Source organism: Capsicum annuum, chromosome 6 (genome assembly GCF_002878395.1).
Source record: "Capsicum annuum cultivar UCD-10X-F1 chromosome 6, UCD10Xv1.1, whole genome shotgun sequence".
Lineage (NCBI taxonomy): Eukaryota > Viridiplantae > Streptophyta > Magnoliopsida > Solanales > Solanaceae > Capsicum > Capsicum annuum.
The window spans coordinates 161,852,100-161,869,736 of NC_061116.1; the positions used below are offsets into that span (position 1 = coordinate 161,852,100).

At 37.1% G+C, this 17,637-nt stretch overlaps 1 protein-coding gene across 1 annotated transcript; it reads left to right on the forward strand.

Annotated features, from left to right (window-relative positions):
* The first annotated feature begins 953 nt into the window (after positions 1–953).
* LOC107873080 (5'-nucleotidase SurE) lies at positions 954–16,822 on the forward strand. Its single transcript, XM_016719802.2, has 10 exons — positions 954–1,278; positions 4,492–4,586; positions 12,582–12,646; positions 14,215–14,258; positions 14,661–14,738; positions 14,827–14,980; positions 15,222–15,404; positions 15,971–16,030; positions 16,119–16,228; positions 16,387–16,822. Exons 1-9 carry the CDS (start codon positions 1,142–1,144, stop codon positions 16,224–16,226), a joined length of 924 nt encoding a protein of 307 aa, XP_016575288.2. The 5' UTR covers positions 954–1,141; the 3' UTR covers positions 16,227–16,228; positions 16,387–16,822.
* The last annotated feature ends 815 nt before the right edge of the window (positions 16,823–17,637 follow it).

The following is a 17,637-nucleotide window of genomic DNA, read 5'->3' on the forward strand; positions in this document are numbered from 1 at the left end:
CGTCGTCCTCACCTCCACTCTTCTCGTCATCATCGTCGTTCTCACCCTACCCCCCTGTTCATCGTCGTCCTCGCCCTACCTCTAAGTTCATCGCCAACCCCACCCTTCCCGTCATCATCGTCTTCCCAACAAAAACAATTGATAGCATTATTCTCCAAAAATCAGAATCCAAAAACGATTTTCGAATATCGAAATGTAACAATTAATAGGCGTTTATCATCTCCATTTCGGATCACAGCCGAGCAAAACTTATTAAAAATTATATCAAAAAATTCAATACTCAATAGAATTAATTTGTGTCCGCTCAATTTTTCTTTCTTGTCATTTTCTTCATCTGCTAAATTCATAACAAAAGTTAACTAAAAAAAATTCAAAAGAAGCCATTAAAGGACAAGCTTAACAACATGGAAAGGACTGTGTGGACCCACTACCGGCACCACTGCTTGATTTTGTTGAATGGAAATAAATTAAACCAATTAAATCAACCAACAAAAATAAAAACAAAACCAAAAAAAAAAAATGAAAAAAGAAATACCTTTGTGGATGACAGTGAGAAAAACAAAAAAGAAAGGGAGAGGTAGGTTGGGGGAGGGAGAGGGTGGGTGGGGATTTGCCTTTTTATTTTTAATTTTTTGAATTATTAAGAATTGAAAATATAATTTATTTTTAAATTTGAAAACTCATTTCTATAGTTAGATTTGGGCCTATTTGCCACATGTCATCATTTTATTGATTATTTTTATCACGTCATGCGAGTGTATTACACACACTCTATGCCTGTTGCTGATTAGGCAAAAAATATCCAATTAAAACAAAATTCGGGAATTTAGGAGTTTGCTAGGTACGAACTTTAGTTTAGGAGTTTAAATAAATTTTCGAAACAAGTTTGAGCTCCTATCGATGGATTTGACCTTTTAATTTAAATAGATATTTTATAATATGATTAATATGCTTTTTAATATTTTATCTAATCCGAAGGAATCGTAAATAAAATAAGTGCCAAACTTACGTGCGTTTTAAGCTAGGCAAAGCAGAGAAAGGAGGTAGATTAGAAAATATGACTTTCCGTTTTCCTTTTTGCATTCAGTTTTCTGGCTCTATATTCTGTTGGTAACTCCAGTTGAAATCAGAAACCAATTCAATGGAGAATGGGAGGGAGAATAAACCGTCGGTGATGGTCACAAATGATGATGGAATTGATGCTCCCGGTTTGAGGTCTCTCGTTCGGGTCCTTGACTCCTCTAATCTCTTCAATGTCCTCGTTTGCGCTCCCGATTCGTACGTCTCTTTCTCTCTTTTATTCCTCAATATACATTAATTTGTCTTCTTTGTCGGAAGTTTTGGTTGATTCCATGGCGAAAGCTTCTATTTACTTTGGAAATTCAGGAGGGCAATTTCGTAATTTTGTTAATAGTGAAGGTGAAAAACACACCTAAAGTAGTTTTTTTTTTTTTTTTTTTTTTTTTTGAACTTTCATACTTCAACTAACTATCTGGTGCAAGTTTCTTTCGTGAATTATCATTATCTATTTATTGAAATACACCTCAGTTATTTAATTATTGGAGTTTCATATCTAAAATTTTGACGTACGGAAAAGTGAACAGTTAATACTTGATATGTATTTTTGATAAATAGTTCGTGATATTTCTGATATAAAATTCAAAAAATAGAGATATTTTAGGTGTATTTTTGACCGTTAACTCATTGTTTAATAAACTGGTAATTATCAACTGCTGCTAACTCTTCGGAGTTAGAGTTATGGAAGTCTGACATGCTCGTAAATTGGAGAGGACATTATCATTAACAAAAGTAAGAAGCTCTTGATTATCAGCAAAGCATGTTGGTGGTGAAAACTTGATGCCATCAGTACAATGTAAAATTTGACAAATAAAAAAGGCAAAATGGTTTGATGGACCTTGTACTATGTTCATTTTGTATACTTACATGTTTGTCGTCTGGACCTTGAATTTACTAAAAAGCAACATTTTAAACACTTTTTTGGTGAGTGTAACCCACTCACCCCACATCAGCTTCCACGTCATTTTAAATACTACATTAAATTCCACATAAAAAATTAAATATTGAAAAAATAAAAATTGAGAATTAAAAAAAATAAAAATTAAAATGAAATAAAATGGCTCTTCTCCGTCTTCTCTCCTTAAAGCTTCCAAGACAACAATATGCACTTCGGAAGCGGAAGTTTCACAACAATCTAAGCTGATTCCAGGGAAAAAAAGGATGAATTCGGTGAGTTTGATTTTGACGATTTTGCCCTTGAAGCTCAGTAGTAGACATAGAGTAAATGGTGGGGGCTGTGTGTGGGGGGTCGGGGCGTTAATGGTGGTGCTGCAGCTCTAATGCCATGGCAGCCTTGGGTTGTGAAAAGATTAGAATTTTGGTATTTTTCTACACTTTGTTTAAGGTTGCTCTTTGATGCCCATATCTTGTTTTTGACAATTTTGAAGTTGGGTTGTGTAAAAGATTGGAATTTTGGTGTTTTTCTATACTTTGTTTAAGATTGTTCTTTGATATACATATCTTGTTTTGTGCTTTTGGGTTATGTCTATTCAAGAATTGAAGAAAATTGAATCTTGCAAAGCCGGTGCAAATTAAAGTGTGGAATCCTAATGGAAAATATAGAGTTGTTAGCAGAAAATCTTGTCAATCAACAAGATTGTTGTCTTGGGCTGCAATGGCAAGGTTGCAATGGTGGTTGGTTGTTTGGGGAGAGGGGGGGAGGAGGGGGCTTTAATGGCGAAGCAGCCTTGGGGCTACAATGGTGGGTGGTTGTGTTGGGTGGGGGGAGGGGGGCGGGTGGCTTTAATGGTGAAGCAGCCTTGGGGCTGCAATGGTGGGTGGTTTTGGGGTGGGGGAGGGTGTTGGACTGGTGGATGGGGCGGGGGACGGTGTTGGATTGGTAGACAGGGTGGGGGACGATGTGGGATGAGGTGGGTGGGGGGGGCTGGACGGGGGTTGGGGGGGGGGGGATTTTAGATTTATTTTTTAATTTATTGTTTTTTAGTTTTTTTAAATATTATAAATGCTCTTTTTGTTAACCACGCACTCAAAAAAATGCGTGTAATCACGTGTTGTCCACCTCAACATTTTAATGCCACGTATGCAAAAAAGTGTTTAAAATGTTGTTTTTCAGTGGGTTCAAGGGTCTAGATGACAAACATGTAAGTAGGAGTATCCACATTACAAAACGGACATAGTACAATGGTCCATCAAACCATTTTGCCAATAAAAAATTGGCCTCTAACAAAGAAATATTTGCCTATATTATATGTATACCGTACTAGTCTTAATGCTGGTCCCACTATTACTAATAAAGAATAAAGTACTAATTGAATTGTTTCTTTCTTGTCCATTTTCTTTTTGTTTATTTATTCAGATGGGGATGGATTGAATCTAATAATATTATGGGTGAAAAAAACTTACCTCAAGGCTCAAACTTAGTGGCGAAATTAGAATTTTCAATAAGGGAAAAGTAGCATTTGGTCTCTATGCACTGTATAATTTTTAGGAAGAACAGTATAGCAAATGGTTGCAGAAGTAGCATGATTCATATAAAGCTGGCATTAGGATATAATTTCAAAAAATAAAATAAAAAATCTGGGAGATATGTGATTCATATAAGTTTCTTGATCCTTACCATTTCAGCGGAGCATGGCATGCTATATAGAATCCTTATTTATATCAGAACATTAAAAGCAGCTCTTTAGGATGAAGGCTTAGCTATCTGGTCACATGTAGATTTATCTATGTTCTTTGAAAATTCATAATCCACTGACAAGTGAGGCTGTTTCAAGTGCAAGTTCATTCACTTGTAACCAGAAGGATGGGAATTCAAGGCACCAAGGGAGAAAAGTGGAGAGGGCCACTGTTGATCCCTAGACAGTAGGAATTTGGAGGATAGACCTTACCATATTAAAGAAACAAATTAATAAGACATTGTGATCACACTGTATCTAATTTTACATTTAGGTTACTTTGATTCGAAAGATCCTAACGAACCATTTCATCTTAAGAATCAGCTCAGTTGCCTTTTTAGTTCCATGTGTTCCTTGAGTAAAAGGCATGTTATGTGATTATTTCTGAACCTAATGTGTCCTTTCTCAATGTCTATAATATGTTCTATCTGAATTCTGCCAAAGTGCCTATGTAACTTCTTTCACTAATAATTGCTTACAACCATTATAATAATCAACAAACATTTTGTGACTGTTAATTTATTTGATGTTCTCTCCCACAACTCTCGATATCAAGTCATGGTGATAGTTTGAAATTAAAGATCTAATTTAAATACTTATCGGAAGATAAAAAGACTAGAGACCTGATACACGTCAAAGTTCTGGGCAGTCATTCTGTGTTAATTTACTTCACTGTGCTCCCGTTGTTCTCACTGGTTATTTATTGACGTGTAAGACTAATTTTCTTGTTCTTATAAACCTCATGATATTTATGACATTCTTTTTCCCGTTTTCCCAGTGAAAAATCAGCTGTTAGCCATTCTGTCTCATGGCAACGTGCTCTTTCAGTCAAGAAGGTGGACATCAGTGGAGCAACAGCCTTTGCAGTTTCTGGTTAGTCAGCAGTCTTAAATAAGCTAATTTTCATAATCCGTTTGAATCTCAAATATAGTGGAAAACTTTAGTTTTTTTCCAGTTTCATGGTTCATGTTCTAGAATTAGCTTAGTTGAAGTTTTATCTCCTGTTTATCCTGTTTTCTGGTCTTTGTTCAACGGTGATTATTAAGTGGATGTTTGATGGGCGATCACAATGCTTTAAAATCATAGATCAGTTCATACATTTTTGCTGTGAATTTGTGGGTAGAAAGATCTGCGATTCATGATTCACTTCCCTTTAACGCCATAACACATTAACATGTTGTCATCCACAAACATATATGAGATTTGTTAGAATTGAGGAAGCTTCAATGGAAGCAGATCATAAACTCCATTAATGGAGCAGTTTGAGCTCCAGAGAGAAGATATTTGAGTGGTTGAAGTAAGAAAACCAAAAACTGATTTTATTCATGTAGGAGCAATCTATATATACAAGTAAGAAAAATAAAAGCCAGCTGTTTACAGCTTGCAATAAGGCATAACCAACTGCCTAGTCAGCATAACTACTCTAACAAACTACTCTAATAACAAGAAACTAATCAGCTACAGGTAACAAGGCTAACACCAAACTATACTAACTAAACTAATAGCATAATTAAGTTTGATGATCTCAACATCCCCCCTCAAGTTGGAGGTGGGAATGCACTGACAACTTGCCAAGAACGGAATGATGTTTGGGACTGGATAGGGCCTTAGTAAGTATATCAGCTAATTGATCAGTAGATGAAACATGTTGAAGTTGAATGAGTCCTTCATGTAGCTTTTCCCAAACAAGATGACAGTCGACTTCAATGTGTTTGGTCCGGAACACAGGTTTCCTAGCTATATGTATGGCTACTTGGCTGTCATAAAAGAGAGCAATAGGTTTAGAAGTAGGAGTTGTCGATTCTGTGAGGAACTTATCTATCCAAACCAGTTCTCCCACCTCCTTCCTAATGGCTCTGTACTCTGCCTCAGCTGATGATAACGATATGGTCGGTTGTTTCTTGGACTTCCAGCTGATAGGGGTGTTACCCAAAAATACTATGTATCCACTCACCGACCTCCTTGAATCAGGGCAAGTAGCCCAAGCCAAAGTTGCTCGGACTTAGGTGCGGGTGCCCGATACGGGTACGGATCTAGAAGTCGGATCCTTCATGGTCTCAATTTAAAGATTCGGGGATATGGATTGAGGGACGGATACGGGTGCATGTATTCGGCAAAAAATAATTTAAATATATAAAAATAGAGCTATATAAAACATAAATTATGAGATATTATGTGGAAAACTTGAGGAGAAAATATTATTCAAGAAGAAAATCCTGAAAGGAGATAAAAATAAAAGCAATAACATAAAAATTTCTATATACAAGGTATTCCATTTTCTTTAATTTCACCTTAGCATTTGTTTTGATTACAGAACTTCTTAAATCTGTCCGGACTTACCCAGTCAAATTTGGTCAAAGTACCCAAAATCGGTTGAGCGGATCGGGTGTGGATCCCACACCCACACCCACACCCACACCCACACCCATGTCGTGTCGACACGGGTGCGGCACCGAAAGTGAAGAGTCCGAGTAACTTAGGCGCAAGCAGAATCACAATGAACAGTGACAACACAATTAGGATCATTAGACAAGAAAAGACCCGAAGAAGGGTCAGATTTGAGATACCTCAACACATGTAATGCAGCTTTGTAATGGGGTTCTCTGGGAGCCTGCATGAATTGGCTTAAATGTTGCAGACTGTAGCAATAGCTAGCCTTGTATTGCTAAGAAAATTTAGTTTTCCAACTAGTTTTCTGAAGGAAGTTGGATCTGATAGAAGCTTGCCATCTGCAACATGTAGTCTTTTAGTAGGATCAAGTGGAGTAGAGACTGCAGGGTAGTCCAGACAATCAAATTCTTTTAGCAGATCATTCGTAAACTTTCTTTGTGACACCAGAATCCCATTAACAGTATAAAGTATTTCTAATCCCAAGAAGTAATGTAGTTTACCCAAGTCTTTGATTTTGGATTGGTGATGGGGAAAAACTTTTAGTTGTTGAATTTCTTTCAAATCAGTACCAGTAAGGATTATATCATCAACATACACAGCAACAAAGACCAAGGACTTATTGTTCTTCTTGTAAAATAGAGAGTAGTCACTGAGTGCGTGAACCCCTTGGAACACAAAGACTCAGTCAGCTTGTCATACCATTGTCTGCTTGCTTGCTTCAAGCCATAGAGTGACCTTCTTAACTTGCAAACTAGACCTTGCTGTGGTTTAACTAAACTAGGTGGGACTTCCATATACACTTTCTCTTTGAGGTTACCATGTAGGAAGGTATTATTGACATCTAATTGGAACGAAGGACAGTCGAGCTTTCTACCTTTCTATAGTTCCATCAGCTTTGTGTTTAATCTTATATACCCATCTACAACCTATAACTTTTTTGTCAGGAGGTAGTATAGTGGTACAAGATCCCAAGTATGATTTGCATGAAGGGCTTCAAACTCTTGTGTCATTGCAGTTTGCCAAGAAGGATGTAATGCTGCCTCTCTATAAGAAGAAGTCTCACCATCAAGTGTTTCTCACCATTTGCTTATTATCCTGATTAAGGAGTGATGAGGAAACATGACAGAGTTGGTAGTAGCTGGTGATAAGGTAGACAGAGATAAGGCTGGAGATGAGGTGGAGTGCAGATTGGGTAATTTATAGGCATATTCTTTCAAGTATGTAGGCTGAATGTGTGGTCTAGATGATCTCCTAAGGACAGGTGGTGATAGTGGTTGAGTAGAAGTGAGAGTATGTGAAGCAGAATAAGGTGGGTCAGTAGTTGTTTGTTGAGTAGTATGTGTTTGTTCATAGGAACCAGACATTGGTGAATCCTCATTAGTGGGTACAAAATCATGGACAACAGGATCAGTAGTGTCTTTGGTCTGTGTGGCAGTGTCATGCACATGATCAAAATGAGAGTTGATTAAATGCAGAATGGAAGGAAAGGTAGAATTAGCGGGTGACATGAAAGGAAAAATATGCTCATGCAACAACACATCTCTTGATACATGTAATCTTTCGGTTTGTAAGTTTAGGACTTTGTACCCCTTTATACCAAAAGGATATCCCAGGAAAATATGTGGTGTAGCCCTTGGTTCAAATTTGGTTTTGTGTGTTCCTAAGCTTGTGGGGAAGCAAAGACATTCAAAGGCCTTAAGATGGTTGTACGTAGGTTTCTTTTGGTATAGCAACTCATAAGGACATCTATTTTTAGAAAAGTAGTGGGTAGTCTATTTATCAGATAGGTTGCAGTCAAGAGACACTCCCCCAGTATTTAAGAGGTAATTTGGATTGATATAACAGTGCTCTTGCTGTTTCCACAACACCATTTTGTTGTGGTGTATATGGACATGTTGTTTGGTGAATAATACCTTTGGATTGTAAACAATTATGTGTTTCAGCATTGACAAATTCCAAACCATTATCAGTCCTTATGGTTTTAATGGTGGTAGAAAATTGATTCTCTACAAGGGAAACAAAAGATTTGAGAACTTGAAGTGTATTACTCTTGTTGCTGATTAAATGAGTCCAAGTTGATCTACTATAGTCATCAACTATGGTAACAAAATACTTGTAATTTTCATGAGTGCTAATGTGATATGGACCCCATAGGTCAACATTTAATTGTTCAAAAAATTTAGATGTGCTGGTTGTTTTCTGCGGAAAATGCAATCTAGATTGCCTTGCCATGGGGCAAATGTTGCAAACAAAGGGTTGTTGAGCTGCCAATGAAGGTAAGGATGGGATACGTTTCACTTTGGCAAAGGGTGCATGCCCAAACCTAAAATGCCACAAAAGATCATCACTCTAATTATGAGATGCAAAGAGTAGATCAGATATAATGTTAGAACAAGTTCCTTTATTGATGGAGTGTGGTATATTTACAATATCCGAAGGAAAATGAGATGAAACAAATGGAACTTGCTTATTACAGCAACGACACTGGATGAAGAATCAGGCAAACTGCATGTAGAAAGAGACATTGCAGGAATTGTAAGAAGTTGGAGATGCTGAACTTGAACCTGTGTTGTGACATCTTGAGCAAAGGTAATACAGACCATTTCTGGCCCTACCAATCTCCAGAGGCCTCTTCAGTGAAGGGGCTTGCAAGATGCATGAAAAACTGCTAAAGCTAATAGTGCTATGTAACTGCATAGTCAAACAGTGAATTGAAATGAGATTGACCTTAAAGCTAGGTACATACAACATTGTGTGCAAATTCAAAGCGGGATTGAGAGATACGTTACAACTTTTGGTAAGGTCATAAGGAAAGGATAAGGTAGAATTCTAGTATTGGTTAATTGTGCTCTATTGTAAGTCATAAGATGCTCCAAAGTCTAGGATCCAGGATTCTACTAGGATCCAGGATTCTACAGACAATGTATCACAATTACAAGTTAGTGTACCAATCTTAGTTATAGAAGAGTGGCTAGCAATGATACCTGCAAAGTTTACTGCTCCAGTGAGATTGTTTAAGTCCTGTGCAGCATTCCTTCGTTGAAAATGATTCAGCAGGTTGATCAACTTGTCATATTGATCCTTACTCAAGCTGTGAGCATCTTTCCCAATCATCTGGTTTCCATTGTGATCTCCATCAGTATTCTCAAGATAACCACCATGTACATTAGAGACAGAAGCTGAATTTTTGCCTTTAGTTAACTTGAAATCTTGAGGAAACCCATGCAATCTATAGCATTTGCTCTCAGTATGACCAGTTTTCTTACAGTAATCACAGAAAGTATAAGGTTTGGGGTACAAATAGCTTGTCCTTTGCCCTCCAAATCCAACAGGATTCCCAGAATGATGATAAGGTGTGTTAGATGAATTTGGCTTGTAAGGTAGTTTACTTTACTGGAATTGTTACTGGAATTGGGTTGTCGATTATAGTGACTTGGTCCTTGTCTGACCTGGTAATTGGTTCGAAAACCTGCATGTGCTGCTGCTACCTGTGTGTTCAAAGAAGTGGAGGCCAAATCCAAATGTGGCCTAGGGGTGGCCTCCTTTTGCTTTTCTTCTTGAATAAGGATGGAAAAACACTGAGCTAGACTTGGTAAGGGTCTCATTATCAAAATATTACCACGCACAGGCATATACACCTAATTGAGCCCCATCAGAAATTGAATCAAACATCTGTCTTGTTCAGCCTTAAGTAGATTGAGTTTAGCACCATAAGTGCATTGACAGTTGCAAGTTGTGTGCGAGTTGAGAGTGTTGAATTCCTTCCAGAGCTTCTTCATCTTAGTATAGTAGATAGTGATGTCCATATTTCCCTGTGTGAGATCATTGATCTCTTTTTGTAATTGGTACAACTTGGCACCATTAGTTTGGTCATACCGATCCTCTAATTCTCGCCAAAGTTCCCTAGCATCATTGACATACTGAAGGCTATCTGCCAAATCACGTGAAAGGGAGTTTAAAATCCAAGAGGTTACCATGTTATCACATCGTTCTCACTGACTAAAGGTTGGAGAGTACTCAGCCGGCCGCGTCGACTTTCCATTAACGAAATCCATCTTGTTCTGAATAGAGAGTTCTCGAAGCATTCCTCGCCTCCAAGAGCCATAACCAGTGCCATCAAAAATAGTAGGGAGCAAGGTCAAACCAACACTTTCAGCAGGATGCATGTACAAAGAATCAGTAGTGCGGATTGGGCAGGTTGTTCAGAGGTGGTTGTCATGACTTGAAACACAGTAATGCGATCGTGAAATTGGGAAATTGATGAAAATAAGCACAAAAGTATATGGGAAGAAAGATGAATTGGACGAAAATTGCAATAACAAAAGGAAAATGCAACAACAAAGGTCGTGTAAACAGATCAGTAAAAATTGCAGAGAAAAAAAATGAGAATTTGATGTAAAAGTGAAACAGTAATATAGTGAGGACGAGAGCAAAGGTTTAAATTTCCTGCTTTGATACCATGTTAGAATTGAAGAAGCTTCAATGGAAGCAGATCATAAACTCCATTAATGGTGCAATTTGATCTCTAGAGAGAAGAAGATATTTGAGAGGTTGAAGTGAGAAAACCAAAAACTGATTTTATTCATGTAGGAGCAATCTATATATACAAGTAGGAAAAATAAAAGCCAGTTGTCTACAGCTTGCAATAAGGCATAACCAACTGCCTAGTCAGCATAACTACTCTAACAAACTGCTCTAATAACAGGAGACTAATCAGCTAGCTGTACAGGTAACAAGGCTAACACCAAACTATACTAACTAAACTAATAAAATAATTAAGTTTGATAATCTCAAAAAGATTGCTTTTGATTTCCCGAAATTCTGGTACTAAGTTAACTAATTCTGAAATTTGTGTTCAATTAATTCTTTTATCTGTTCAAAACCCACTTTCGGGGGAGTCTAACTAGGGGTGTCAAATGGGCGAGTTGGGTTGGGATTGGAAATATTAAATAGGTTGAATTGAATATCGGGTTGGGTCATGACCCGCCCAAATTCACTTTGGGTTGAAATGGGTAAAAATCGGGTTGGGTCTTGACCCGCCCAATTCGACTCGCTTAGCCTAAAAAATATTAACATTTTAATATTTACCCCTTGTAAATCCAACTCAAGAAAACAAATTTGGATGAGGTTGGGAAGTTGGGTAGGTGGGTAGAGAGTGGAGGGTGAGGCTAGAGGTAGGGTAAGAATTTTTTTTGAAATTTAATTTTTTAAAAATAAAAATTTATTTTTTGGGGAGGGGTGTGGGGTAGGGGGTCGGGGTTAGGATGGGGTTGAGGTAAGAATTTTTTTTTTAAAAAATAACTTTTTGAGAAAGGGGTATGCCATGTGGATGGGGTGGGGGGTTAGGGGGTGGGCTAAGACTTTTTTTTAAATAATTTTTTTAAATTTTTTTTTTTTTTTTTTTAAAAGATTGGGAGCGGTATGGAGGTGGGGTGTGTGGGGTATGAACGGATGGGGGTTGAGATAAAAGTTTTTTTTCTAAAAAATAATGAAATTTAACTGTTTTAAAAAACTGTATTTTTAGGGATGGGCTATTATCGTATAGGGGGATGCAGGGGGTAGGGGGATGGGGGTTGGGGTAAGATTTTTTTATATAAAAAAATTGTTTATTTATTTTAAAAAATATTTCTAAAAAAATATCTTTTTTGGGAGGGATAGGGGATGCAGTGAAGGGAGAGGGTAGGATTTTGATCGTGATGTAAGAAAAGATTTTTAATTCTTTTAAAAAAATTAAAAGAATTAATTTTTTGGGGTGGAGGTGGGGGTGGGGATTTGGGTAAGTAGGGGGATGAGAATGAGGTGAGGTGGGGGCAAAAAAAAATTTAGAAAAAGCTTTTTAAGAAATAAAAATAATATATTTAATGGGTGCAGGGTGGGTTGGGGTAAGCTGGGGATGTAGTGGGATTGGGGTGAGGTGAGGTATGTCATTTTGGAAGTGGGAGGACACATTATAGCTTGTTTTTCCTAATTTCATTAAGAAAATTATTTTTCTATCAAACGGGTTGAAGTGGAGATTGAATTGGGCTCATTTGAACCCAATTTAAAAATGGTTGAGAGTTGATGGGTTGAGATTTTACCCAATAGTAAATTATTTTGAACCCAACCCATTAAATATTGGGTGGGTTGAACGGATCAGCTCAATTTGACTTCATTTTGACACCTCTAAGTCTGACAATTCTCTTGCTTTACACTACCAAAAGGAGAAAAAAGGGGGAACAACGATACTGATCTTCAACTTACTGGACGAAACACGGGGATAGATATCTTTTCTTTTTTCTGGTGTAGAAAAGGAAAGTGCCATACTTTTAGTTTTTTTCTCTTTTTTTTTCTGCATATTTTACTAGTTGGAAATATAACTGCTGATTACTCAAAATAATACTGCTTGCTCAGCATTTTTTTTTGGGGCTACTCTCATAAGTCATAACCAGTTGTCATAACTCTCTCTTCCTCATACTCTTATTGCTTTTCTTTTGGCAGGAACCCCAGCAGATTCCACTTCCATTGGGCTCTCCAAAATGCTCTTACCCTTTGTACCTGATCTGGTAGCATTTGATACTAATGCTTAACAAGTTATTCTGCTTCCCTATGATGTAGTCATATAACACTTGGGTGTGTTTGGTATGGGGGAAAACATTTTCCGGATAATATTTTCTTATTTTCCCATGTATGGTTGGATAAATTTTTTGGAAAACGTATTCCATAGGAAGACAAGTTCTTTAAACATGAGGAAAATGACTTCCTCAATGGAAGTAGGAAAAACAAGTTCACTAGACATTTTATGTGTATTGTATCCTCCCACCTACCCAAGCCCCAAATCCCTACCCTTTCACCATTCCATCCCGCCACCCCTAGGTCCCACGCTCTACTCCCTCCCACCTTTTTTTTTTTTTGCTAGATTACATGTAAAATTACTTTTACACATCAAAAACAAAATATTAAAAGTTGCTTTTGGTTCTTGCTTCATTTTTCCTTGAAATACAACAACAACAACAGCAACAAACCCAATGTATTCCCACAAACTGGGGTCTGGGGAGGGTAAAATGTACGCAGTCCATACCACTACCTCTAAAGAAGTAGAGAGGCTGTTTCCGATAGACCCTCGGCTCCAGGTAGTGAATAGTAACCAAAGCGAGAAGTGAAATCTTGCAAGTTCATTTTATTTGTTCACAAGGTTGAGAGATTTTAATGTTTAATTGCTAAAAATGTATACAAAAAAAATTGCTTTGAATCCTTCCGTACTACCTGGCTTCAACACTTGTGGCTCAGCTATTTGTCAATATGTGTTGGGTGTGTGGGTGTGTAGTGAATAAGAAAAATATTTTTTAAAAAAGAACTGGTCACTGACACTTCTTTTCCTCATTTGCTATCCTAATTTTTCAGAAGGATGAATAAGTTTTACTGCTTTGCAGCTAAATTAAAGGAGATACTATTTTTCCTGCCAATTATGGTTTCACTACTGAATTTTACTTAGACATAAAAAAAAGTGAATGCAAAAATACTTTGTATAAGGGTAAACCATGAAAAGATCAAAGATAACTATCGAACATACACAATATGCATCTAATATGTGTGATCTATCTCCCTACTGGGATGATACTCCGTGAATAAATCATGAGCAAGGGTCAGTGGGAGATCAATATTTGTGTATGTAATTTGGTGCTCTTTAGCTATATAGACCTCTTTCTGATACTTCTGATAGCTGGCTAACAATTCATTTGCTATTAGTTTTTTTTTTCTTGATAATCGTGGTGTTCGGGTCAGCTTGCACGCACCTCGACTAATTCCACGGTATACCTACCACCTCCCACCAGCAACAGGTACCAGGTAACTTTGGAACAATGGTAAGAAGTCATCTAGTGTTGTCTCTGTTGGGAATTGAACCTGAGACCTCATGATGCTCAACCCAACTTCATTGAACCACTAAGCCACACCCTTGGGTGCTTTACTATTAGGGTTTTCCGTTGGGCCTATTTCTGATCCTTAATGTCGTGCCATGCTATAGATGTCTAAATAGTTTGCATTGGAGCTTTTCCTAGAGGCTACATGTGTGCTAAAGCCTAATATATATCATCTCATTACTCTGTGTACTCATATCAATTCATGCTTGCAGGTTGTCAGCGGTATAAATATGGGTAGCAATTGCGGTTATCACATGTTAGTAAAACTTCTGTATATAGCCTTTAGATCCTTCTGCATGTAGTAATCAGTCATTACCTCTTGTTCTGATTTTCAACGTTTTTAATTCAGCCATTACCACTCAATTTAAACCATCTTTCTTTGAACGAAGTATCACATTTTTAATCATGCACCTCCCATGGGTCCATGAGACCATAAAGCACAGTACCGACAATACTTGATGATGGGTGTTGAAAGTGCTAGACAAGACCTTCATCTCGAAGGTCTAAGGCCTGGCTTCCTCGCGAATTCTTGTTTTAGATTTCCTGATGATCCTAATGGAAAGTCAGCAGACTTGCCTTTTTTGTATTATAGTAATACTAGGGGCTACTTAATGTTGATGGCTACTTAATGTTGATGGATCCATTGTTGGTGATGCAGTGTTTACTCAGGGACAGTGGCTGGTGCACGAGAGGCTTTCTTCCATGGTGTTCCTTCTGTCTCATTGTCATATGAATGGTATAGTACATCATGTTATCCTGTCTTTGGGTTAACGCAAAGTCAAGTTACTTTTTTATTCTTCTTCAATTTGGTTTGTGAACTTCAGGGTTCGTGGAAAAAGCAAGGTTGATGATTTCGTATTGGCAGCTGAAGCTTGCATGCCAATCATTACAGCTATATTGGCTGAGATCAAGAATAATACTTATCCTCAAAGTTGCTTTCTTAACATAGATGTACCAGCCGATGTTGCCAATCACCAGGTAAATTGAACAATAACTTTGTACCTTTGCCATCATGCCATGCACATAAAATTTGGAGAGAAGTAATATGAGATTATTTCAAAATAGTAAAAGGAGTATAAACGATCTTTTGATTTACCTTATCAAAACAACATCTTTTGATTTCATCAATATTTGATGGATGGAGTTAAGTTTTGTTGTTATTGTTGCCAAAGTAGGTATGCTATTGACTAGGAAAAGATATTGATTGTTATACTGATAGGGTTATCGCCTGACCAAGCAAGGCAAGAGTGTTTACAAAATGGGATGGAGACAAGTTACCTCAGAAGCACAAGGAGGAAAAATGTTATCCACAATGACAATGGATTCATCAGCTGGTAAAGAAGCTTGTGTAGAGGAGAGCACCTTAAGCACACAACAAGAACACCTATTGTTTAAGAGAGAAGTAATTATCTCTTTCTCTATCTGATACTTATTTGTTAAAATTTCGATTATGCTATCGCATGAATGCATTTCTTCCCCTGAACAAGAGGTCAACAAGGAAAAATCCCTTGATGAACAGAACAGGTTGCTAATATACCTATCACATTTGTATAGGAAAGTTTATTTTCGATGTTTTTTTGTTTGAAGAACTTTTTGATGTAAATATTCATAGGTTCTGGTATCTCATTTAATTTCAGTTCAGCGTTACTTCCATTCCACTGAGATGGCTGTCTGAGGGAGTTCTCTATTATTTATTCTTCTTTTGCAATAATAATTGTATCGGTGCCTAAGATTCAAAAAGATTGTATCGGCGCCTAATCCACAAGTGACAAGACAATTACATTAGTATAAATTTCAAGCCCTTAAGCAAGTCATCTACTTGGCGTTAAATTTTCAGATTATTTTGGATTCCTTCATTGTAATTGTCTTTGTACATGTTATTTTTTTGGGTACTTTGTGCATTTTATTCTTTTTGGTAAAGGGTCTGCCCATAGTTACTAAATTTATTGTATGCCTATCCTTTCCCAGGTCAGGGAAGCACCAGTGGATGATGACGATGGGGATTACTTTTTCCTTCAACAAGGATATGTATGTAGAAATCAGTTACTTGACGGAAGTTACTTGATGACTCTCGCTAGTGGCTCATCATTAACATGTTCCTTACCCTTCATTACAGATTACTGTTACACCCCTTGGTGCCTTATCTCCTCCACCTATGGATGACGTGGAATTCTTCAAAGGATGGCTACCTGGTGTTCATGAGCGTATCTCTGCTTCTTCTTAATGGTATCTTTTGCTCTATTGACTTAAAAGTCCTACGTATGTTCAGTATGATATGCATGGTGCCTAAACGAGCTGTTTCAACTGGACACTTTTAGTTATTATTGAGGTTTGAGATAACTGGCGTCATTCGTCAGTTCTTGATAATTTTGTTGTTCTTTCAGAATAAGGTGCTCTGCAATCGGATATCAGAGCACTTGCAGCTGATAAGTCCTTAAATCACGGAAGTTTTGCAAATGCATTCCATTCTTCTCTCTATCATATCCTTCGTCCTTCACCAGTTCAATGCTGATTCTTGTGCAATTGCATCAATTTCTCCAAATTTATGTGACCACATTGAACTAGTTAAGCCATTTCTCTTCCTAGATGCCCACTTGTAGTGTGTGATCCAGCATCTAAAAGAAGTGCACTCCGCAGACAGTAATATCAGCTGTAGTTGGCTTACTAGTAATCAATAATCGGATGACATTCATCTCATAATTTTGTACTGTATTTTCGTATCGATGAATCTTAATGGGGGCTGAAAACTGTATGTTTTTACTGTTTAAAGATCATGTAAATTGTAAACATGACTGAAGATGTTTTTGGGTTATTTCCAAATTTGACCCAAAACTGGAGGGTTGTGATTGGCAGACTCTCCAATAAGCTAGGCATTTGTTAAGTCGAACTCTTAAACCTCATCGTATAGAACTAAACATAAAACACCAATCATAATGAAGTTTCAGGAAAATTCGTATCATGACATGGGAATTGCGGCACGATTGGTAACACATTGTCATGCGTTAACAAAAAATGCATTAACAATGTAGATATAAATTAAGCTGGAAAGAAAGACTCTATGAAGTTTCACTGTTCTCTGGAATTGGCTTTGGGCCTTTCCTTTCCTGCGCAGCTTAGATGGAAGGCGAAGAAGGCCTCCTTCCGGGGGCCCGAGCCATCAGTGAGATAACTCATAAAGAAAAGAGGCATCAACATAGGTACTAGAATAGGCTTTATCAAGAGCGTCATATATATACATCTCAGATTACCGACGTCTTCCCATTAGGAAAAGTCATGGAGCTGACTTTACTAAAAATAAAAAAGGGTAACTATAAGTTAAGGAGCTACTAACATTTTTTATTACAATTTTGTTTAATTACATAAAATCTTATAAATTTTCATTTTATGATATATATTTTAAACTTTGATACATATCATCTTTGATACTTTTTAAACCAATCGATTAGTTAAATAAGGAAGTAACAGTATTGTATTTATTTCGGAGAGTAAATCATGGGAGAGAATCTCTAAAATGTCTACAAGAAGAAAATTAAAATTTAAAACTTTTCATTAGATCTTATCATGTGTATATATACACTGATATTTTCTGATACATAGGTATAATACATATGTCTCATATATTAGATTTCAAACGT